Source organism: Melozone crissalis, unplaced genomic scaffold, assembly GCF_028551555.1.
Source record: "Melozone crissalis strain CALT ecotype California unplaced genomic scaffold, PUWL_Pcris_2 ptg000019l_1, whole genome shotgun sequence".
In the NCBI taxonomy this organism is placed as follows: domain Eukaryota; kingdom Metazoa; phylum Chordata; class Aves; order Passeriformes; family Passerellidae; genus Melozone; species Melozone crissalis.
In genome coordinates this window covers 3,472,874-3,496,784 of record NW_026535797.1, presented here as the reverse complement: position 1 = coordinate 3,496,784, position 23,911 = coordinate 3,472,874, and the positions used below count along the sequence as shown (strand labels likewise).

Sequence of the window (23,911 nt, the reverse complement as noted above, 5' to 3'; positions counted from 1 at the left end):
TCTGGCCTGGTTTGTCATTGTGTTCAGTTGGGTCAGCACTGGCAGAGGTGTTACAGGACCTGAAATGCTTTTCCCTGCCTGGAAAAGCTGGAAAAGGCCATGGGACTGATGGTCTCTGCCTTCCCTCTGCAGGGGGGGGTTTATGAGCAGCCTGTGTTGGAGGCCTTTCCCCATCAAAACCCTGGATGTGCAGTCCCTGAGCTGTCTGGGCTGAGTCAGACACTGCTCCAGCTGAAAATTAACTTTTCACAAGGGCATGTAGTGATAGAACAAGGGGGAACAGCTTCAAAAGGGCAGGTTTAGATTGGATATTGGGAAGAAATTGCTCCCTGTGAGGGTGGGGAGACCCTGGCACAGTTTGCCCAGAGAAGCTGGGGCTGCTTCATTCCTGGCAGTGCCCAAGGCCAGGTTGGATGGGGCTGGGAGCAGCCTGGGACAGTGGAAGGTGTGTCTGCCCATGGCAGGGGTGGAGTAGGCTGAGCTTTAAGGTCCCTTCCAGCCCAAACCATTGAGGGATTCCAGGATTCTGTACTCACTGAACATCCCCTGGGCCTGATCCTGCCCCACATGCCTGCTGACAATCTGCTGCTCCAGCTCAGCCCCCTCCTGCTGCCAGGACAGGCATGAGATTTGCCTTTTTTTGCTAATCAGAATAAGGATTTCTAAAAGGAGCTGCTCCCTGCCTCCAGGCACTGCAGCCCTTCCCCTGGGATTTTGGTTTCTCCCCCTGTCAGTTTTGCAGTGCAGCTGTTGCAGCATGTGTGGGAACACCTGGCCATGCTGCACCTGGCAAGAGCATGGAAGGGGCTCAAGATGGGTCAAAAAATTAAAATATTCCATCAAGTCCTCTGCCCACCCTCACTGACATGTGGTAGTGTCTGCAAGGGTCACCTTGTAGAGGCAAAAGTCACCTTTTAATCAACACATCAGCAGCTCTGTACCCTCTTGGGCTTTGGGCAAGACTATTTGGGTGTCAACCTGCCCCAGATCTCCAGGGGACCATGGAAATAATGTAATTGTGTTTGTGTTACATATATTTAATATATATCCATACTCTCAGGCAGCATGTGCTGGCCACTGCATTCAGCCACTGCTCTCTGCATCTGCAAGCAGGAGGTACAGGATAATTCCAGCTCTGTTTCCAGCAGTCCCAACAGCTGAAGATGACCCCACTCACTGAAGGACACCAAAATGATGCTGCCTGTTTCTGGAGTGTTGGAACACTTGTTTTTCAGAGCTACCAGCTGGCCCTGGAGCTGCATAGCACCCCTTGGGGACAGCAGGGGAAAGGGGGCTGGGAATTAAGTTCTAATAAAATAAACTACATCTGGGAAAATGACCTTAGTGCAATTTTTTGGGTCTGTTTTTGCATCTTCTGTCCTCTGGGTAGTGGTTCAGCCAAAGTGTATGGCACTGTCAGCATCCACACACATGCAAGGATGCTCGAAACCCTGGTCAAACGTTCAGGCTGTGATGGATCACTGAGAATTTCTTTTTTAACCCCTAATTCTTCCCTTTTTTGTTCTATTATACTAAGCCTATCACTTCAATCTGATTAAGTTTAGGCAGATAAACATCCTGCCATCTGTCATGAAAGTTTTACACTGCCTGCTGGAGGAAGTGCAGCCGTTTTCCTTTTTGGGCTGCAAAGGCTGCAGGGAGATACTGCCCTGTTTCCCCAAGAACTTCTTTAACACCCCCATGTGCCCTTGGCCTGCTGTGGGCTCTGAGTTTAGATTTGGGTTTAGATTTTAAGAGGCAGGATATTATGTTTGTCCTCAAACACAAAGAAGGAGGTGCTACTTGGCACTTCAGTTTGCATTTTGTTGTTTATGTCTTTGGCTGTGTTACAGCTCAATGACAGGCTGGAGGGGAGGCATGGGAGATGTCCCCCTGCCATGGGGAGGGTGCAGTGTGTCTGTCTGCATGTGAATATCAGAAAATGTCCATTTTCTCATGCAACCTGGGGGGGGGGGGCATGGGAGATGTCCCCCTGCCATGGGGAGAGTGCAGAGTGTCTGTCTGCATGTGAATATCACAAAATGTCCATTTTCTTGTGCACCCCATGGCTGGGACACCGTTCCTCCACAGACACCCCAAGGGAGGCTCCTGGTTGAAGGCTTTCCGGACCCCCACCCATTTTTTGGGACATCCCTTCCCAGCACTTATAGAGATGTCAAGGAGCTGCAGCCAGGAGAGGAGAGAAGGGGTCTCCATCAAACTCCAACCCTATCAGACTCCAACCAGTGCCACAACCCTGAGGGTCAGTGATGTCCCCATATCCCCAACCCCACAGCCGCGCCCGGCCACGGGGACAGCACAGAGAGGCCAGACACGGCTTATTGAACCAGGAAGCTTTATTTACACAGTAAAAGTAACAAGCAATTTCCTGAGATTGAGCTGCTCTAGTGCAATCAAGTCATGGAGGGGGCAGGAGCAGCCTCCTGGCCCGCCCGGGGAGGGCACACCTGGGGCAGTCCCTCCCGGGACACACTCGGCCCGCGGCGCTTGTGCAATTGCCAGCGAGACTTGGCTACTACAGGTCATAGCTTCAGAAGGCTTTGTTTTTATTCTTCTTCCCATCTTTCTGGTTTGTTTTGTTTTGTTTTGTGTATTTTTTTTTTATTTGGCCATCCTCTTCTTTTTCTTTCTCGAACACGGAACCCACACACGCCGCAAAGCACTGCTACAATCCTAGAACATCCTACGTCAGTCTGTTTGCCTGGGCAGCCAGGAGCTTTAAACAATGCACTTGAAACACAATTTTATTGGCCAAACAGGCTATGCTAGCACGTGGAAAAATTACAATCTATTTTACAAACGCTTCTTTTCGTTGGTTTCTCTTTTTTTCATGTACTCTTTCATAGGACAGGCTCAAAGAGCTACATCTGCAAAACACACAGCAAAACTCCCGTGTGCCTGCTAAGACTTTCTGTGTTAAAATCCTATTTTTTTTCAGGATGAAGAACCTTTATTGCTGCTGCCACAGCTTTGGTGTCATCCCAAAACAGCTGCTGCCCAGACTGGGTCACACCTTGGACAAGCCACTGAGTCCCTTCACAATAATGAACCTATTTTAGCTACCTAGCAAGGAATAGCATCCCTTGTCTGCATATTACTTTAGTATCACATTCTGGCAGCCGGCAGGGGTTTGCTGGGGGTTTGGGGGGCTCCCAAAACATCTAATAGGTGAAATCCTTTACAAACCAAGAACAAGACCCCCAGGGGATGCGCTGCTCTCCCACTGCCTAGGGGACAGATCTCCTGATGCCAGGGGAGCAACGCCACTTCTGACCTTACAATCAACAGGATGTCCCCTGAATCTGAGGCACATACTATATTATATTTAATATTTTAATTACTTTATTTATATATATATTTATATATATATAAATCCACAAATGTTTTACCTCTACAGAGAGAGAGAGAGAGAGAAAAATAAAGTAAAAAGTAAGGCTTTCTTAAACTGAGAATAAGTACATGAAATCATACAAACCCAACAAGAAATACCCAACAGAACACCACTGTGGCCTCAAAACTGTCGCTAACTGTAGTCTGTGCCTACGCCAACGTGCCCAGTCTAAGGCCATGACTCATTGGAGAAGCATTTTTAGTAAGGCAAACGGGTTGTGCTGAATGTAAACTGAATGCTACGGCTACGTCCAGGACAGCTGCGCCGTGGCCCATCGGCCACCAGGTCCAGGACAGCTGGGCCGTGGTCCCTTGGCCACCTTCCCACTCTGGGGATTAGCGTGGCACCAGGAGCAGCCCTTGGAAAGAAAACAGAAGCCCTTAGGAATTCCAGCCCTGGGGATGCCCAGGTGGTGGCTGGATGTGGGTTTGGGTGGATTTGCCCTTTGTTGCTCAGCTGAGGAGGTGCCTGTGGCCAGCAGGAGCTGTGTGCCCCCAGAGCAGGACCTGTCAGTGGTGGGGAGGGAGGGATGGAGGGAGCATCAGGAAGACTCAAAGCCAAGAACTTTGCTGTGAGGGTGCCACTGCAGGGGCACAGACAGAGGGGCAGCAGCCTGGGAAAACACTGGTGTGGCTGGACCCTCCACAACAGGAGGGAGAAAAATTAACCCAGGATATATTTTTTTCTAAGTGATGCATAAAGTGACACTTTAAAAGAGCTGGAGGGTTCTCCAAAATGAAAAGACATCCCTGTCATCCCCTCCCTGGATATCTGGGGCTTGTCCTGCTTGCCTGGAGGGAGTGGACACAGCCACAGCCACCAGCAAAACCTCAGCAGTACCAGGACAGGGGTAACAACCAATGGGTTCCACTGTGGTGGGAGATGCCACACACATCCCAAACCACTGTGGAAAAAAGTGCACTAACATAACCAGAAATGATGAATGAAACCTGTACCAGCAGCTTTCTGCCTTTCTGAGTTATGAACCCTCAAGGCATTGCCAGTGGGGCTGCTGAACTCCATTAAAAATGTCCTGTCTTCAGCTGCTCTTGGTATCAATGATTTTTTTCCTTTCTCAGGTTTGCAAAGCTCAGGAAGTGACCCCTGAGCTTGAAGGAACCAGCAGAAGGAATCCAGAAGATGCTGGAAGATATTTGTACAGCTTTCCTAGAGCTTTCAACAAACAAACAAATAATAAAAAAAAAACCACCAGAGGGAGAAAAAAGAAATGTGTCCTTCTAAACCTGTTAGTGAGTGGACAGCTTATTTTTAGCAAAGAGAATTCATATCGTACAAACATAATGGTCACCACTTTATCTGTGCTTTAAAAAGGCACAGGAAGAGGAAAAGCTTTCAGTGCTGCTACCTGGAATTTCAGCCTTTTGCCAGCTGACTTTGTCAAGTAACCCCTCCACAACGTGCCTCGGGCAGTCAGCCCTTCACAGTAAAGCCAAAAAAAAGGGTGGCAGCCATGCCCTGGGTATCAAAGTGGGCACAGCTGCTGGTAAATGGGTAAACAGCCCAGCCCTGCTCAAAACAGGGTGTTGGGAACCCAAATGAGGGTGGCACAGAGCCTGAGTAGGGTTTTTTTCCCAAAAGAGTTGAGAGAGGGGGGCTGGGAAGGAAAAAAATAGGGAAGGAAGGCATTTGAGCATCCCCGTTCAGCGCCCAGCAAGCGCTGCTGCGGATGCTGCCCCACACGGGCCAGGGATCTGTTTAATTCCTCATCAGGAAAAGGAAAAGGAAAAATAAAGGAGTAAAAAATCCAGCTCTTGCCATTATTAAATTTAAGCAAAACACTTCACTTGTGATTTCCTCCTCACGGCACTTGCCAGGGACATGGGGAGTGAGGGGGTGCTGGGGCCGCAGGGGATGTGGCCAAAGGAAAGGAACCGTGGCCACCCCGGTGCCACCAGCCAGTGCTCACTTTGCAAATCTCAATATTCTCGTTTTCCCCCCGTTTCTCCAGTCCCAGGGGTGGAGGTTTCTCCTTTCTGAACTAGCACAGGTGGGATCTGTGGGAGCATGGCCAGCTCCATCACTCCACCCCTATCCTGGCAAAAGCCATTTTCTCATGGATTCTGAGGTTTTGGCGATCCCTGTGCCTGGTTTCCCTGTGGGACAGGCACTTTCCTCGGCCTGGCTGATCTCTGGCTACAGTAGTTACAAAGAATTTCAAGATTTACACACGCATGCACACGAATTCCTCTATATACCTGATGAAGTTTTGGCAAAGCTGCTTGGTCCCCTCCAGCTGGCAGGAGGGGAGCAGTGACAGGATCCCACAAACTCGCCGCCAGCCAGGAGCCCTCCCTGGCCCCGCTGGCAGCCCTCAGAGCCCAGGGCGGGCAGAGCTGCTCTCTCCTCAGTTGTTCTCGATCTGCTCGATGTCTAGCTCGCCATCCAGCTGGAAGAGGCTCTCGGTGCTCCTCCAGGCTGCCCTGTGCTCCTCCTTGGCGGTGGCCTCCTCCTCCTCCTCACAGGACAGGTCGTCCCTGCTGGCGCGGTGCTCACAGGGCCGGGCCCGGGCCGGCTCCGGGACCGGGGTGCAGGCGGGGGTCCGGCCCGGCATCACCTCGGGGGCCGCCGGCCATGCCTGAGGGCCCGGCAGCCGCTGGGAGCCGTCCTCGGCCGTGCTGCTGAGGCAGGTGAGGCTGTTGAAAGTCTGGCGGTTCTGCAGAGGAAGGGGAGAGAGGCAGCTGAGGTGGAGACCGGGATGATGCGGTCCGATAATCCCATGAGCTAGGAGTGTTCCCGACCCCAAACCCGAGCTCCCTCAGCCCAACAAAAAACAAGCAGAGCAGCAGGAACACTTAGCGGGTCCTCAGGAGATGGAGAGATGCTGCAACCCTCCATCTCCCCATCCATGGCAGGTCCCGTGGCCCCCCTGCCCCTGCAAAAAGCAACAGGATCAAAACCACCCCCAGCCTGCTCTGGATGGGTCCCATCACCATCTCCACCCCATGCATCGCCCTGTTTCACTTGTGAGGCAGAACAGAGCTCACCAAAAATGAATGAACATTTCCAATAACTCCCCTTATTAACAAAAAAAAAACTTCAGGACTTTCTTTCAATATCTGAAAGCTTATATCCTTCTAAACCCTCCTCTGTGATGGCTCATGTCTGTTCCCGTTCCCCTCACTAAAGACCAGGCGAGCGCATTTGTCTGTTCCCCGAGTCTCCATGCCTGGTCACCTTGGCCAGAAACCTGATTCAGTTTATGCACTGTCACGCCTTCTAAACAGTTTCAAGCTCTGAGAATGACAAGGAGCATGCAGACATTCCAAACCCTCTGGAGCAGAGCACACAGAACCTCCCAGGGATGCAGACTGGCCACGAGCGTGCTCACCTGCCAGGGAATGCCTTTAGCCTGGGCTGGTTTTTAAAAGAACAAACTAAACCCTCATGACTGAGTGCCAATGGAAATAACGAGGCCATGCCAGGGGCAGAGAGTGTGCTCCGAGCAGGAGAAGCCTGAGGAGGATCTCAGCAGCTTGTGGAGCCTCTCACCAAGCCAGTGAGTGGTCACTTCTCAGAGTGAGCGTTCACTTCTCAGACATTTGGCCTGGACACATCCCATGGGATAGGCCTGAATGGGAATTCCATAAATCCCTGGGAGGAAGGCAGCCCCCTCACTAGCTAGAGATGTTCATCTGTTACCAGTCAGTTTTTCATGACAAGAAAGAGGGGCAGGAGAGTATCCAGAGGGAGGAATGGAGCAAGGGGAGGGTCTGGATCACCAGGAGTAGCTGAGGGAGCCATGAGAACTTCAGTACCCAACAGAGTATTTGTGACACAGAGTGACTGCCTCTCTCTGCTCTGGTTGGCCCAATTCAGGATCAAACACACAGCCTGAGACACAACCTTGCTCTGAAGCATCGCCACTAGCATTCCCAAGGAATTAGGCACATTTGCTTGAGGGTTTTTTCATTCAAATCCAGGTGATCTGGGAGAAACTCCACCACAATAACCTACCCCAGGCTGTAAACTAAGGAAGATCACCCATTCACAGAGCCCCTAAGGGAGATACAGGGGCTCTGCATCACACCCCAATCAGTTCTTTACAAATCAAAGGGCCTTGTGCTGAGTTGGACCCATGGACCAGTGGCTTTGGGTGCTGCTCTACCCCATGCACATGGTAAAAAGAGTCATTGCAGAGGCTGCTCTGTCTTAACAGAGAAGTTCCAGCTGCCCCAGGAGGAGCTGGCCACTGCCCAAGCTGGGGGAAGCTTCATTTCACATGGCCTTCAGTCTTTGAAACCTTCAAAAACCCACAAACCCCAAGCCTGTGTGAAAAAAAGGACATTTGTTCTCTAAGTATGCAATTGCACCCAGCCCTCACGTCATCCTGGTCATATTTTTTTTTAATCCCAACCATGCTCTGTCTTCTGGGTGCTGAGCATGCAGCAGCTTCAAGCAGAGAGCTGCACACTGTGGTTAATGGACAACTCATAATTACCACTGCAGAAGGCCCGAGGACATAGTAGAAATATTTTCTAAGCACTTCACAAAATTTGCAAGCATATTTCCAACAGTGATTTAGGCACTTGAACAGCCTAGGTCTCCTGAAAGTCAACAGCCCTCTCAGAAGTGCAAATCCTTTCTACAAACAAAACTCTGGCACTTTTGGGAATGTTAATTTTTTTCCTTCTTAATTGAGCTCATCTCCTGGACCAGGCCCTTCCCAGGATTTGGTACCCAGGTATGGACATGCTGGGCTGCTACAGGTGGGATAGAGCATCCTCAGAGGGTGGGAGAGGAGATGAGTGATTCCTGTGGTGGTGGATGAAGGAGGAGGAAGACTGGAGAGTACCACAACACATTGACAGCACATTCTTCCCATCCAAAATAAAAACATTTTCAAGCTCAGACAACATCTCAGGGAACAGCCATGAAGTTACTTGACTTCCAGGGAAATTTTGCATTTTATGGGACTTGGGCAACCAAGCCAACAGGCTCATTTTCCCTGCTCAAATCCACATACGCTGCAACCCTTGGAGTCATTCCAGGGAATGCAAGAGGATGGAAAACCCCTTCTGATGGTCCTGATGCTGCAGCAGCTGCTGGTGGAGGAAGGCCACGTGCAGAGGGTGCTCTGTGGGCAGAGATGCTCCCTCTGGGGCAGGTTTGACAGCTCAGAAAACAAGTTTTCACAGGTATTGTCTGCCAAAAAATGCCACAGCTCACCTTGCCAGTGGCTGGGGTCAGGAAGGTCCCCCCAGGATGGTGATCACCAAGCCAACATTCCATGGGTGGATTCCAGCAGTGGTGGATCAGCCTCCACCATCAATGCACTGTCTGCAGCACTTCCAGAGTTCTTTGCTCATTTTTTATTTATGGGGTGAATTTAGCACATGCTGAGGTGCTGAGCTGGAGAAACCAGGCAGTCAAGTCTCTATTGAAGCCAGCGAAGAGAAGGTTTGGTGGCACAATGTGGTGATTGTTCCCCATGGCCAGGCAGCCCTGGGCCCCTCCAAGCCTCTCCACAACCTTGGCCTCCAGTGCCAGACTAAAAGGGGTATCAGGCACCTCAAATCCTGCTGCTCTCAGGGAAACTGTGGGAATCCAACACAGATGGCTTTTGGGAGATGTTTCTGGCCATTCTGACTTCACCCAGTGAGCACCTGTAACGCACCTTACACCAAAACCACATTTACTGACCACAAGCGCCCATTTTTGACCATTTGAGGTGCTGGTTTTTCTTCCCCCAACCCTTTCCAAAACTGCCTTAATCCAGCACACTGGGCAAGCCCTCAGAGAGAAAATGAGGCATTGCTAGTGGAAGTACTTGAAAAATATCTAAAAATACATCAATAATAAATTCTTGGTCACTTGGAATAAGCTGCAGGCTTGCTCCAGATCAACTGGTGACCAAACTGAGGCTATTTCTCCTTCCCACAGGGTCTTGTGATGCTCCACACTGTGCAGGGACCAAGGCTACAATCAGAGAAGGCTGCAGGAGGCGACTCACCCCTCACATCCATCCTTCTCCTCAGGTTTTCCCTCCCCATCAGGGGTGGGGCTGTTGGATGCAGAGCCCCAACAACAAGCTGGAGAAATCCCTCAGCAACATCCCCCTGTCTGATTTTCCCATGGTGAAACACCCAGCTGCTGTGAGCTCTTCCCCAAAACACATCCCTGCAAAAGTGGTGGCTCTACCAGAACAAACATCAGCAGAACTGTGATCTCTGTGGGGATCACAGCTTTTGCTCAAACACCTTTATTTTCATTTTTCCCCTCACCCTGCCAGGTGATTGCCACAATTTTCCCAAAAAGGTGTAACACTACAAGCTGTCAGCAGCACGGGCCCTACCTCCCAAGCTGTCATCACCTCCTGTTAGCACACTGGGCTACAGTTGCTTCAGAAAGCTGAAAATAACCCGGTGCCAGAAGGGAAGGGGGAAGCGGGCAGTGATCTCCATGTGGGAATGATGAGCCTCTGCCAGCCCTCCCGAGCCAGCAAAGTCACCTCCACTGGGGGATTCTCTGCCTGGCTCAGGTTTAAATCACTCTCTGAGGCAAACATCTCCTGTAAAACACCTCCAGCCTGCGTTGTTATCTTTATATCGTTATAATAAATGCTTTGGTTGTTTCATCACGGTAAATCCTGCTTGGTGTTTGTGCCAGGGAAAGCGCTCATCCGTGCTGCTGAGGAGGGAGAGGTGCTTGACACTGGAAAATGAGACTGGAAAATGGGTTTCAGTTGGTTTTTAAGCTCTGCAGAACTTCATGATGGCAGCTGCTGTGATTTGGGCCGTGCACACACACACAAACACATCACTGGGGTTCAAAGCTCTGCACTGCCTTTGAGGCACCCACAATCTTTTCCAACTCCATGCCCAGGCTGGGGTTTCCTGGGGAGTGGAGATGGAAGGGACATGGGGAGGGAGCTGCAGCAAGCATGGCTTAATCCTGAGGCTCCAATAAGCAATTCTACTCTTTATAACAAAGGAGCATCTGAGCAGCTTTGCCAGCAGGTCCATCACATTCTCAGTGATGCCCCAGTCTCACCAGCACCTCCCTTGCTGCAGTCTGGCCACCCCAAAAAGAGGGAGACACATCCACCTTGCCACAAGGAGCACTGGTGACCATTGCCCCATGTGGCTTCCAAAATCAACATTGCTCTGGGGGAAGGTCAGGGGGCTTGCACGGACCCTGTCCTCCCACAGAAGTGTTTCACTCCTCAGAGTGATGAAGTTCTCTAAGTTCATCACTCCTCTGAGTGCTGAAGTGTTGGGAAAGAAATGCTGGAATAGCTGAGGAAGGAAAACACGAGAGGCAGTGATGGGGGTGTGAAAAGCAGAAGGAGCCCATGGGCCTGGTGCAGGGCAGAGCTGGGTTAGGCACAGTGTTGCCATGTCAGGGAGCTCAAACTCATCTGCTGCTCTATTTTCTTTTAAAATTTGATCTGTGGAGGCATTGAGTAGTTCACAGGCAGCCCCACAGCCTCCACCAGGCCAAGGTCCTACAGAACCTTGCAGCAGCATCCCAGAGCAGGGGATGGCTCCCTGCCCTGCCGCCAGTGGGTACCGCATCTCTGCCCTGGTTTTCAGGGTCTGAATTCCCAGCCTTTCCCTTCTCAGCCCTAATCCTCATTTTGCAACAGGCACCATTGGTGCATTCAAAGTTTTAGCAGATAATTTTGCTTTTATTCTGTTTGGTGTGAAAACCAGCTTTCATGAGCAGGCTCAGAAATGTCTGTTATCCTCCCAAGCCACTTCAGACCACAATATTAAACAAACAAAACCAAAAAAGCAACAAGGAGGCTTTAAGCCATTAGTTCTGATGCTGCCTTTGGAGCCTGTGGAGATAATTTGGGTTTACTCACAGCTCTACTCTGTCTCTGGAGTATGTAGCTGTCTCATTGACACTGAGGATGTTCAGGGAGATTCCACAAGTGCAAAAGCAAAAGCTGATGTGTGACCCACCAGTGGGAATCCCTCTGGTGCCACAGAGCCCCAGGGAGAGGCTGGAGAGACAAATCCCAGCAATCACAGAGAATGCTGGGAATCAGAGAGTAGTGAAACCCACTCTGGGGCTCCACTATCCCGCCTGAGCACAGCCTCCCACAGCCTCCCACAGCCTCCCACAGCATCCCACAGCATCCACAGCATCCCACAGCATCCCACAGAATCCCACAGCATCCCACAGCATCTCACAGCCTCCCATAGCATCTCACAGCCTCCCACAGCATCCCACACCGTCCCACAGCGTCCCAGAGCATCCCACAACATCCACAGCATCCCACAGCATCCACAGCATCCACAGCATCCCACAGCATCCACAGCATCCCACATGTGGGGACCCAGGCCCAGCACAGCCTCCCAACCCTTTCCTATTCATAACAATAATTGGAGGAAACCCTCATTTCCTGCCAAGAACAAATATTTTCCCTAACAGACACCAAACCCTTTGCTATGAGCTGGAAAAATCCATTTGCTCAGACAGGTCATTAGTGATCACTGTATTCATTTATTTACAGGTTGCCCTTCACAGCTTTTCACCTCTGCCTTCTCCTCTGCATTCTCTGGGGATCCAGATCCCTGGAGCACTGCAGGCCCTGTTAAAGTCCTGAGAATTTAAAACTTTCTGTACTTACAGACTCTAACCCCCAAGAAAACACTACATTTGACCTAAAGCCATAGAGAAAACTTCCAAAATTAATTAATAACACTAAGATTAAACGTGTATAGTTTAATTAGAAGAATATAATAGCATTAAATAGACGACTTAAAGTTTTAAAATATATTAATATATATAAAAGTAAAATAAAAAATTTAAGACAATAACTACTCTTTCTTGTTTACCTTCTTCACTTTCTTCTTCATAAGTTTAAATAATATTTTATAATTAAACAAAAAATCCACATTACAAACTTCAAATAATTATTAAATTAAAATTAAAATAGTTTAAGTATCATTTATTAGTTAAATAATTTAACTTTAAAAACCTTATATAAAAATAGCTAACTATTTTATAGCTTATTAATGAAATACTAAAAAAATCACAACTCATAAATAAAAATAATAAGCATCTAAACCTACAAAATACCATCTCTAACACTTCAATCCTAACCTTAACAAAAATTTAAAAAAACCCAAAACCCAACAAGGCCCCTCCTGCCAATGCACTCAGCAGTGCCAGGAGCCCAGTGGGGACAGTGGCAGGGCTGCTCTCCCACTGGTGGCTTTGCAGTGCCATGGATTTCAGTGGAAAAGGGGAACCTGAGCCTGACCTGTCCCCACAGCTGCCAAAACCCCAGGATTTGGAGTGGCTCATCTTTGGGGTAATTCATTGATTTGACTTGTCCCAGGGTAGGATGAAACATCACTAATATGGAATTTTTTTTTTTTTCTCAGCCCCTATTCCATTTCCATACTTCATAATTTTCAGCACAGATGTAGCATTTCTGTTGTGCCACTGTGGTTCTCACTTCAGGGCCTAAATTATAAGGCAGAACCTTATAAAAATTAAAACCAAACTTCATGTCACAGTTTCAGCAGCAGTGAAAAGAGAATACCAGCAAATAAAGGGATAAAATAACATTGTGGATGACCAAAAATCCAGAGTGTGTGGCACCTGCACCCACTGCCCCCACCTGCCAAGACCTCCTGCAAATCCAATGCAGACTTAAAATACACCTCATTTTTCTGTCACAGCCTCAACCTCAGGCTAACCCTGAGCATCTTTGTCTGGAAAGGAAAAATGAAGGGCCCTCATTTATTTATTATTTACTTATTTAGCACCACTTCCTGAAATGCTTTGCCTTCCTCAAATGCTTTGGGAGGTTTTTGCAAGGAAGTGGTTCCAAGTAACTCCCACTACCTCCTAGAGTGCTGGGGTTTTTTTGTAAACCATCATCAAAAATCCCTTTTGGCTTTTTTTGAGCCAAAATGCCACTTTTGAGCATGCTGACTCCTTCAGGGCTGAATCCCTGTGCTTTCCAAAAGCTGTTTTTTGGAGTCACAGAGCACACACAAGTCTGGGGATGGAGGGTTAATGAGCACGTGGTGAATCAGATGTGCATCCTCGGGATACAATTGGATTTTGTCCATCTTTGGGACAGACACTGCCAAGCTTTGTTTGTGTTCCCAGCCCTGTCCTCCCATGTGAGTGCAGCACTCAGCCCTGCATCCCTGGGCCTTGTGGTGGGATGGAGCAGGGAGCAGGGGATGGAGGATGGAGGATGGAGGCAGGAGCAGGAGATCCAGCCAGGGGCAGGAGATGGAGTGGGATGAAACTGGGAGAGACCTTAGAGCCCCCTCCTGTGCCTGAGGGTGCTGAACTGGAGCTGGAGAGGGACTTTAGTGACAGGATAAGGGGGAATGCCTTAAGGGCAGGGTTAAATGGGATTTTGGGAAGGAATCCTTCCCTGTGAGGGTGGGAGGCCCTGGCACAGGGTGCCCAGAGAAGCTGTGGCTGCCCCTGGATCCCTGGAAGTGCCCAAGGCCAGGCTGGACGTTGGGGCTTGGAGCCACATGGAATAGTGGAAGGTGTCCCTCCCACCTTCAAACCAGTTTCTTTTGATCCTCACCCAAAGGCTTTTTCCCACCAAGCCACAAACTGACCTTTGCAGGCTCTCATTCCTGTTTATTTAAAAAACACTGGGGTTTGGAAGCTGGAATCTCTCTCAGAAGTTACATCAATAGCAAACTATTTCCTGGGATACGTATGGAATTTAAAACTTCCAGCTTTTTGCCTATCACTGCATTTGGAAATATTTGTCATCGGCTCAAGTGGGTGCTGACGCCAACCAAGACCACTGCCACCTCTCCTGCCCTCTCCAGCAAGCCTGAAAGGTGCCAAAATTTAAACAGAAAACCTTCTTATGTGAAAATTAGAGATTTTTACCCCTCAAGGGAAAACTTGAGTGCTCAGAGAGGAGAGGTCCCTTCTTCCACCCTGCAGTTTGAAATTTCTTCCCACTCAGTGCCAAGACCAGCCTGAAACATTTCAAACTGGCAAGCTGCTTGCTTCTGGGAGTGTACAAACTCCTTTGTGCCTGCATCCTCATGGAAACCGCCAGCATTCCTAAGTTTGGAAGGGAAAACAAGGCAGAGGGGCCAGCCAGGCTCCCAGTCACCACGAGCATTGCACACTGCACTGTGTCTGGAGACCCTCTGGATCTCCAGCCCAGGCTGGAGCTGATTTTAACTGATTTTAGCTGCAAAGCACAAGGAGCACACATCCTCATTTCAAGGGATGCTCCTGTGATCCCTGGTGCAGATGATTCCATCCTCTGAAGGCACGTGCTCCTAGCAGAGCAGTGAAGTCACCCATGAAAGGCTCTGTGTGTCCAGGGAACAACGTCAATGGTCCCCTTGTGCCCAGACCCTTCCCACAACAGGCACAAAGTCCTCTCTGTAGCTCACCCTCAGCAGGCACACCCAGGGCTTCACCCTCACCTCCTCCTCAGCTGTGCCCACTGCTGCCAGCACCCATCCCTCACAGAGAAGAAGTTATGAAGTCATGACCACGAGATGCTCTCCATAAGCCATGGAGATGCAGAGCAATATTGTATTTTAATTGCTTTGTTTATTCTAGAGTACTACTCTCTGTCTCATACACTGCAAACATTACATAATTACAGAGCTTCACAGAGGAGAAATGCTTTGACAGCTGCCTGGGAATCCTCAGTGTTCATGGGTACAACCTCTGTAGAAAATTAAATGGATTTTAGAGAAAACTCAGGAGGAAAAGAACCAGGAGTACAGCATTTGTTATGAGAGATGTAGCTCTTCAAACTGCAACTTCTCTGAAGGCTCACAAAGTGACTAAAACCTCAAAGAGCCATCAGAAACGGGGCACAAGAGCCACCTCCAAGCCTTGATTTGCTACCAATACACAGATCCTACAACTAGGAGGAACCAGTATCCCATCACATCTGACAATACCTGTCAGCAGTGCAAAGCCTTACATGCCAATGAGATATTCGTGCCTTTCTTTTCACGGAAAGTTGTATTTTCAAACTCTCCAGCACCACCCTCCATTTCCAGCCAGGGCTACTCCTGTCTGGGGTTTGTGCTGCAGGCAACATGGCTGGGTTGAACAAATACATATATACATTAAAAGTTAGAAAATTAAAATGGTTTGACTTGGAAGGAACTTCAAAGACCATCACATTCCAACCTCTGACTTGGGCAGGGACACTTTCTCCTAGACCAGGCTGCTCCAAGCTGTATCTAGCCTGGCCTTAAATATTTAAATATATATGCATAAATATATATCTATAAAAACACAGACATAAAAATAAATTATCCATTTAAAAACCACATCTGTATAAAGGATATCTGTGTTTGGAACCATCCTAACATAAATTGAAATCTCTCAATGACCACCACATCAAAATTTTAGACAGCAGGAAGCAGAATGGGGAAGAGATAGCGAGGGCTTGCGTGGCCACAGCTGGGGATTATTGCAAATTCCCACTGAGGGTGGCAGTCCCTGGTGTGGGAGATGTGTCATGTGTCCCCTGCAGCTGCCCAGAGCCTGTGTGAAGGAAGGCAATTGCATACACCAAGATCAGGGCTGGTCTATGGCTCAGCTTCCCGTCAATGACTCAGCCAAGCCACCAAACCCAATGTTTGTGCTGCCACGAGATATTTCAGCACACAATGCCTGAGATCCCAGGAAATGTTCACACCAGGATGTCAGAAAGCAGCAGATGTGGAGGTGGGACATGTCAAGTTCCTCTGGAGAAGAATCCACCAGACCACGGGGGAGGAAAACCCAGCGGGTGTCTCTCCACCACACAGCATCCCTGGCAGAGTGTGGTTTTATTTTAGAAAGTCCATCTTCTCACCTAATCCACCCAGATGCTTCTCTGAGTGACTTGCAAAGGGTAAAACCACTCATTCCTGCCAAAATCAGCCCAGCTGGGAGGACTCCTGGAGTCATAAAAACCTCCTGTCACCTTTGTGACACTTTTAATTTCTTGTTTATTTTAGATGTACCCACATCAGAAAAAGGAAAACCAGCTCTTTGAAAAACCTCCTAATTCATGAAAATATTTGATCCCAACCATTTCTGACCTGGCCTGCACATACAGACACAGTCCCTGGGGCTGTGAGGCCAAGAGCACTGTGCTGGGAAGGAGAGCAAGCCGTGAGGAGATTCATTACCACTCTGCCAGAACAACTGCTGGGCTCAGGGAGGTGGGATGTGCCCTCCTTGGGGTTGTGCTTCACGTGGAAAGAAGGAATAAAAGCTGAGGATGGAAAGCAAGCCCAAACCCTATGCTGAAATGAGAGGATGGTTCATACCCTCATGTTAAGGAAGTCAGAGATGCCAGGCCAGGCACCCAAACTCTCTTTGCCTGGGGTGAAGATAGAAACCAGCTTCTTCCCACCTCACCTGCTTCTGGGCTTGGATAATTAAATGACACCTCATTGTCAGCCACTCATCTAAGACCCCCCTGATCACTCCCAGTTTGAAGGCAAAGAAGCACAAGGCAAAGAGTTCATGTGCATTTAAAAGGAGCAAGAGGATTGTCCTGGTGCCTGTGGCTTTTTAAAATTGTTGCTATTTCAATGACAACCATGTGCAGGGTTTGGTTTCTGCCCAAAGTTGAAGCCTGTCTGGTTTGGTGCCATATGAGCAAATAATAAAGGGAGGGATATGGGCTCACCTTCCTTCTCTGGGCTATGGGAATTGCAGACAGAAGAGACACAACTAGGATTTTGAGGAATGAAAGGCAATATTTTCCTAAGTATTCTCCCTGCCAGCTTAACTTCAACATTTAGTTTTCTCTCTTAATTAGCCCAGTTATGTAGCCATGTAATTGCTTCCAGGAGCGGCTCCCTCCCCTCCTGCCTGGCCTAAATATCCCTCCCAGTATGAAGAAAACATTTATTTCAGGTCAAATTATTTTTATTTTGATTATGGTACCAGGTTTCAGGCCTACAAACACACGTGGTTACCAGCACAAGTGAAAAATTAACCAATCTGCTGCCAGAGCCGGATGCTGATCCAGTACCCAGCACCTCAAAGCTCAGTTCCCACTTTGACAACAGCGCTCAGGGACTCAGGGAAAACCCTATGTCTCAGTTTCACCATCTGAAAAGTGAGTACTTGGTGGATATTTGGAAAGTCCATTCTGGACACTTTGGCTGTCCTTTGCTTTGCCCACTGCATACGAGGTGTTTCTACCCCATATAAACCCAGACCTGAGGACACATGCAGCCATACTTGCCATTATTTCAGCTCTTCCTCTGAAATCACCCAATTTTGCATCTCCTGGGCTGGAAGCATTAAAAGCAGCCTGGGAGATACCCAAATGTGCAAGGTTTTCTCAAGCACATTTATTCCCCATCAGGAATTAGTTGGTTTTCCTGGCTTTCCCATCCCAGGGAGGGCTCTGACCGTGCCCCACCAAAGGCAAGAATGCTCCCCGTGACTTGCCTCATCCTGCTCGTCCCTCTGTGCCAGTCCTCCCACGCCAAGAGCTGCCTGCCAGTGCTGCTCTCCACAAGCCCTCAGCTCTGAAACCCTGGCCCTTGCACAGCTCTGCTTTCACAGAATCACAAAGTTGGAAGAGACCTTCAAGATCATCGAGCCCAACCCCTTTCTTCCCACTCTGGTCCAGCCCTGCCGCCCCACACCCAGCAGCACAGCCCTGCCTTGGGGATTCACCCGCTGTCACGGGCACCTGAGCCTGGCTGGGTTTCCTGCCTGGAAACTGAAAATATCCATGGGAGCTGCTTGGACTGGGTCCCACTGGGGAGTTCCTTAGTGATGCTGTTGTTGGTTGTTGGTTGTAGCAACAGCCGGGCGTTCGGCAGCAGCTCCGGCCACCCAGTCTGGAGCAGAGGGACAGCGGGGGCTGGGAGAGGGGCTGCCCATGGACACTAGGAGAGATGCTGAACCCCTTTCCCATTCCCACAGAGTTTGTGCCACACAGTGTGGAGCTTCTGAGCCTTTCCTTGTGGTATCACTTCTCCCAGGGGTTGAACCACCCCGACACTGAGCGATGCTGAGCGTTCAGGCATTGCTTTCTCACTTTGGAAGGTGTTTTGATGTAGGGGACAGCAGCCAGAGAAAACACAACTGTTCCTCAAGCTGAGGGTTTTCCAGGAACATGGACTGAGCTGCTTTTGGACATCCAAGTGATTGGATTTTTTGTCATCTTTGGATCACCCACCCATGTCAAAGCCATGGCCATACAAATTATAAACATGTGCCTGGCCTCAGCATCCATTGGAAGAAAAGGGAAGCTCCTGCTGACCCTCGGGATCTCCTAGGCCAAGCCCATTCTTTCAAATCAGCCAACAAACATTGGGCTGATGCAATGGAGAAGCTGCCTCAGAACATCCTGAGGGCAACAAAGGTCTGTCCAGCCAGAGCCTGGACAGTCTCCTCCTTCCCTGTTCATCATGCCAGACAAGCACAGAATGGTCTGGACTGAAAGGGTCCCTAAAGCCCATCTCATTCCACCCTCTGCCATGGACAGGAACGCCTTCCACTGGATTTGGTTGTCCCAAGCCCCATCCAACGAGGCCTTGAACACTTCCAGGGAAGTGAAATGATGCTTGTCTGCTTGTACAGAGAGAGCCAGAGGGCAGTTGTGCTATTCCACACTGTGGCTAGTAAAGTATAACAACCCATGTATGTGGTTTTGACTGTCCAGTTTACTATCTAATAAAATAAGCTTGGCATAATAAGTGTTGTTGCTGTGATTTATGAAAAGACAAGAGCAATCCTCATGTTTTTTGCCTGATCTCACCCAAATATGTGACTCCTTCACCCTTTTTATCCTCCAAGCTCCTCTGGAGGAGGAAAAGATGCTCTCTTCCTCCAATACCACTGTGCTGCCAAGCCCAGAACACCATAAAATATCATGTTCTTGTAAGGAGAAAAAGCACACACAGTGTTGGATCTCACCCATATGGTGAATTTCTCCCAGCAGTTTCCCTGCAGACAAGGGGATGCCTTGCACCACACAGGCTTTGCTGGTCCTAGCTCTACAAAAAACCTTTAGGGCAAGCACTCCCAAGACAGGTGACTCTGGGATGAAGCACAGCAGGTGATCCCAGGGAACTGAAACCATTGGGGAATTTTTAAGGCCAGCAGAAGGTGACAGCCCACCCTGGGATGTGGCCAGGGCACCCCTGCTCCCACAGTGAGAGCCCTGGGGCCTTCACACCCCCCATTATCTCCATTCCACACCGAGCTGATGTGTCATTGACTTTGTGACTGAAAACTATTGATGTGGGAAATGTCAAATCGTAAAACTGCAGGAAATCTTCTGAATGTGAAAAGGAAAGGTTGTCCTTCAATGCAGCCTCTTGCTCTATCTCCTGCTAATGTCCAGTCATTGGTCCAGCAGGGAGAGGATCAAGGAGCAAAGTTCTCCCTGATTTGTGCTTCAGGTCTGTTATCTGGCTGTGAGCAGCAGATGGAAGAGGGAGGTTGTGCTCTGTGTTTGCAACTGAAAATGAAACATGATAACATCTCTAGAGTGGAAAATTACAGAGCCTAAGCACAAGTAAAGCCTGTAGCAGTAAGAATTCAACACCTGACAGAGCCAAGGCTGGGGGCCTTGGGGTGCTGCCTTCATCTCACCCATGGCAGGCCCAAGGCTCCTCTCCCCTGAACTCAAAAACGTGGGGTTTAACATATTCCTGCTCAAAACCCACGTCAGAAGGAAATAATGACACAGTGCACTTGGCGTGCAAAGAGAAGAGAACCGCATGAATTTGCCAAAGAGGTCCATTTAGAAGGGAAGGGGTTATTCTGCCTGGACAGCAGGATGTGTTTCCCCATAACATCCACATCACACTTCACACCACCCACCGTGGAGGACGCTGAAGGCTCCTGAGAACGCCTGAGCCCCTCACAGGGACAGCCCCACCACCTCTTACCTGGGTCATCTTGGCGAGGTCCAGCGAGGGCCGCTCCTCCTGGACCTCCTCGGGCCTCCTGCGCTTGATGCCCACCTTTTTGTCGTTGAGGACGCAGGGCTGGGAGCGGCTGCGGGCCAGGCCGGCGGCGCGGCGGCCCAGCTCGGGCGTGGAGGCGGGCGTGCTGCAGGCCGAGGGCGCGCCGTACTCCGAGCACGAGAAGCGCTCGTGCGAGCAGGACAGGGACCTCTGGATGTCCACCCTGTCTCCCCCGTGGCCTCCAGCAGCCGATCTCCTGGGCTGCCCGCCGCAGAGTGGGTTGGAGCGGGCGGGCAGGCTGAAGCTGGAGCTCCTCTGCATGGTGGCGAAGCCGTTGGAGTAGCGCTGCACGCTGCCGCCGCTGTAGCAGCGCCTCTTCTCCACCGGCGTCCACACCTTGGAGCCCAGGGGCCTCCAGGAGGTCCCACAGCCCGACATCTCATCGGAGAAGGACAGGGAGCGGCACTGGCGCTTGCTGGGAGGGGCGGAGGGGTGGCCGTGGGGGTCGCTGAGGCTCAGCTCCTTGATCAGGTTGGTGACGGAGCAGGTGCCGGCCGTGTCCCTGGGCCAGCGCGAGCCCTCCTCGCCCTTGTCCGACAGGCAGTCCCAGATGCTGGCGCCCGGCTGCTCGAGCTGGAGTGGACATTTCCTGCTGAGATCTCTCCATCTGTCATTTTCTGGTTCAGAAAGGAGAAAAGAAAGGGGGGAAAAAAACAAAAAACAACACACACACACAGGCATTAGCGTTAATTAATTCTGCGACTCGCTTTCTACGTCCATAAACAAAAAGAGTAGCATATGGGACGTTTTCCAGTACAAATTAATTAACTCTTGGAATATGGTTTCCTGAACTGCCAGCAGAGTGGGTTGTGTGGTGTAGATGGAGAGAGAGACAAAGTGACAGTCCCAGCAGGAGCAAAACTGCTAGAAGAAGATAAAAACATGCCTCTGAATATTCCAGGTTGCACTAGCTAAGGGGAATTCAGCGGTGTAAAATGTTGTGGCTATTGGTTATCTCTGTGCTAAATCATGTCTCAGATCTGTGTGGTTTGTCCTGGGCTCCACAACTGACAATTGCCTGAATTTACAGCTGAATTTAAAAAACATGGAATCACAGGATGGCTGAGGTTGGAAAAGCCTTCTAGGATCATTGAGTCCAATCATTAACCCAGCACTGCCAAGGCCACCACTAACCCATGTCCCCAGGGACCATGTCCACATGGCTTTTCAATTCCTCCAGGGATGGGAACTCCACCACTGCCTAGGCCTGGACAGCCCTTTCCCTAAAATCCAATCTAAACCTCCCTTGGTGCAACTTCAGGCAGTTTCCTCTTGTTTTATTACTTTTTTACCTGGAAGGAGATCTCCACCTGGCTGCACCCTCCTGTCAGGGAGTTGTGGACAGTGACAAGGTGCCCCCAGAGCCTCCTTTTCTCCAGGCTGAGCCCTCTCATCTCCCTCAGCTGTTTTTATCAGACTTGTGCTCCAGACCCTTCCCCATCTTCCCATGGACAGCCACGGTGGAAGAGAGGATTACGGAGGATGATCTCATTCCCACACACATCCCACTGACAGCAAAAGAAGAAAGCAAAGCACTCTCAGGGCTGGGCTGCCCTGCAAAGGACGGGGCTCTCTGCAGATACACCTTCAACACTCAGCAGGAAAACCATGGCAGGACAACCCCGCCAGCTGCTGCAGTGGAAAAAAGTCATCAGCCAACAGCCTCTCCCCTGGGCCTGTTTTTGTCGGTGGCTGCTGCACACAGAGCCCAGCCGTGCTGGAGAGCCCTCGCTGCCAAGTTTCACATGATTGTATCTAAACGAGGCAATGTTTTGGGGGCTTTTTGGGTATTTCCACTCAGGCAACCAAAGGATGAATCAAAAGCCATGCCCAGCCCGCAGCTGCAGGTACCAGCCTGGTAGGGAAGATGCAACGGTGCAGAACGCTTCTGACTAAGGTTTCAAGTCAGGAGGTCAGATTTGGGGCCCCTTGCACCACTCTTGGCCGATTTTCCCATTTCTCCCTTCTCCAGCTGCTGCCATAACAGCTCCAGCCACAAACAGCCTGGCTCTGCCCGCAGGAACCGCACAGCATTTCAACTGTTGCTCTCCTCATTTTAATAAACACAATGAAAAGTGAGAAATCTGCTCTAGACAACTCCATCTATGTTTAGATCTTTATTATTTTTCCTCTGTACTATGCTGCCAGCAGAGAGATTTCTTGGGTCAGGTCAGCAGACAAAAGAAACAGAAATAGAAGCCGATTTTTCATGGCAAGCTGCCACGATCCTCTGGCCGGAGACTGTACAAAAGGCCTTGGTGAGGAGGATACGGGACACCTTCCTCTTTCACCCCTGCTTCAGCACAAACAGCTATAAATCTTCCAAACCTGGCAAAGAAAATGGTACAAGCACCACTATCCCCAGCCCCAGCTTGGGGTTATTTGCTTTTCCCCTTGCACAATGTGAGCTGGCACAACCTGATCCCTCCGAGTCCCCAGCCATCACTGACCAGTCCCAAAATGCTACATAGCCCAGAAAATGGGTTTTCAGTGCAAGTAGGAAGCAGATTGCCCTGAAAAAAATTGAAAATGGAGTAGTCTAAAGGCCGAGGGTATAATTAAAGAGCTCTGGAAAGCCTTAGTGAGGAAAAGCAGCTGGTTTTCTGCTCAGTTTTTAAAGACTAAAAGTCCCATCCTGCGCACGTTGATAACGATAATTGCACTGGAGCCATTAATTCTGCTGCAGTTAAACATGTATTAATTTTCTTAAACTACAAACCTCAGCCTGGTTTACCCTGAGGCAGCAATTTGTTCCAGGATAAAACTCACCACGAGAGCCCTTGGTCTGCAAGTGAGCTGCCTGGCTGGAAAACTCTCCTTTGCCTATGGGAGAACAAAGGGACAACCAGAGCACGCTGTAAGTGCAGCCTGAGGGGCTCTTGCCCTGCTTAAACAGGTCCTTCTTGGCTGTTGGTGTCCCTGGATGAAGCAGCATCTTACTTCTGGATTTTGAGTTAAAACTGCAAAAATTAATACTGACACCTCAACAAAACCCAGCTGCTCTCTCACAAAACCTTCACCACATCAAACAAACCCTTGTGGTGCTCATGGACTGGAGTCACAGCCCAAAATTGGGGACATGGGTGTTGTTCTCCATCCTCGAGAGCTCTGCACTGCTCCACAGAGAACAGGATCCACCCTCAGAGCACCACAGCCAGGTTTCCAAAGGCTGAGCTGCAGGAGCACCCACAGACACATCAGGCAGTTCAGTGATGGTCCTGGGCTTTTCAAATGACTGCTGTGCCCCTCTGGTGACACAGAGTAAATTTTACTGGCCACCCATAACCACAGAGAGGGGTGTAAAACCAAAATGCTGACATAACTTTAACTACAGCGACACAAATGTGCTGCTATAATATTTTTACAGTTCCTTTTTATACATAATGCATGATCCTTCTGCTCAAGTTTCCTCTACGTTCTTTTCCCATGAAATAATTTACATTAATACATAATTTATTATGGCAACTTGTAAAGCAATTAGAGGTTTCAATCAATTTTTCTTATCCTTTTTGGCAGATAGATTCTGTTTGGAACCTAACCCAAACATTTGTCTGGGCACAGG

At 49.5% G+C, this 23,911-nt stretch overlaps 1 protein-coding gene across 2 annotated transcripts in view; it reads right to left on the bottom strand.

The window, feature by feature from the left end:
• Nucleotides 1–5,777: 5,777 nt before the first annotated feature.
• The window catches only part of FAM53B (family with sequence similarity 53 member B), a 42,066-nt gene continuing 23,932 nt past the window's right edge, over nt 5,778–23,911 (bottom strand). For both annotated transcript variants that reach the window (XM_054277049.1, XM_054277048.1), the window contains exons 4-5: nt 20,272–20,966; nt 5,778–6,086 (exon numbers count right to left, since the gene is read on the bottom strand). In XM_054277049.1, the coding sequence (XP_054133024.1) occupies nt 5,778–6,086; nt 20,272–20,966 (1,004 nt within the window). The remainder of the gene's footprint in view (nt 6,087–20,271; nt 20,967–23,911) is intronic.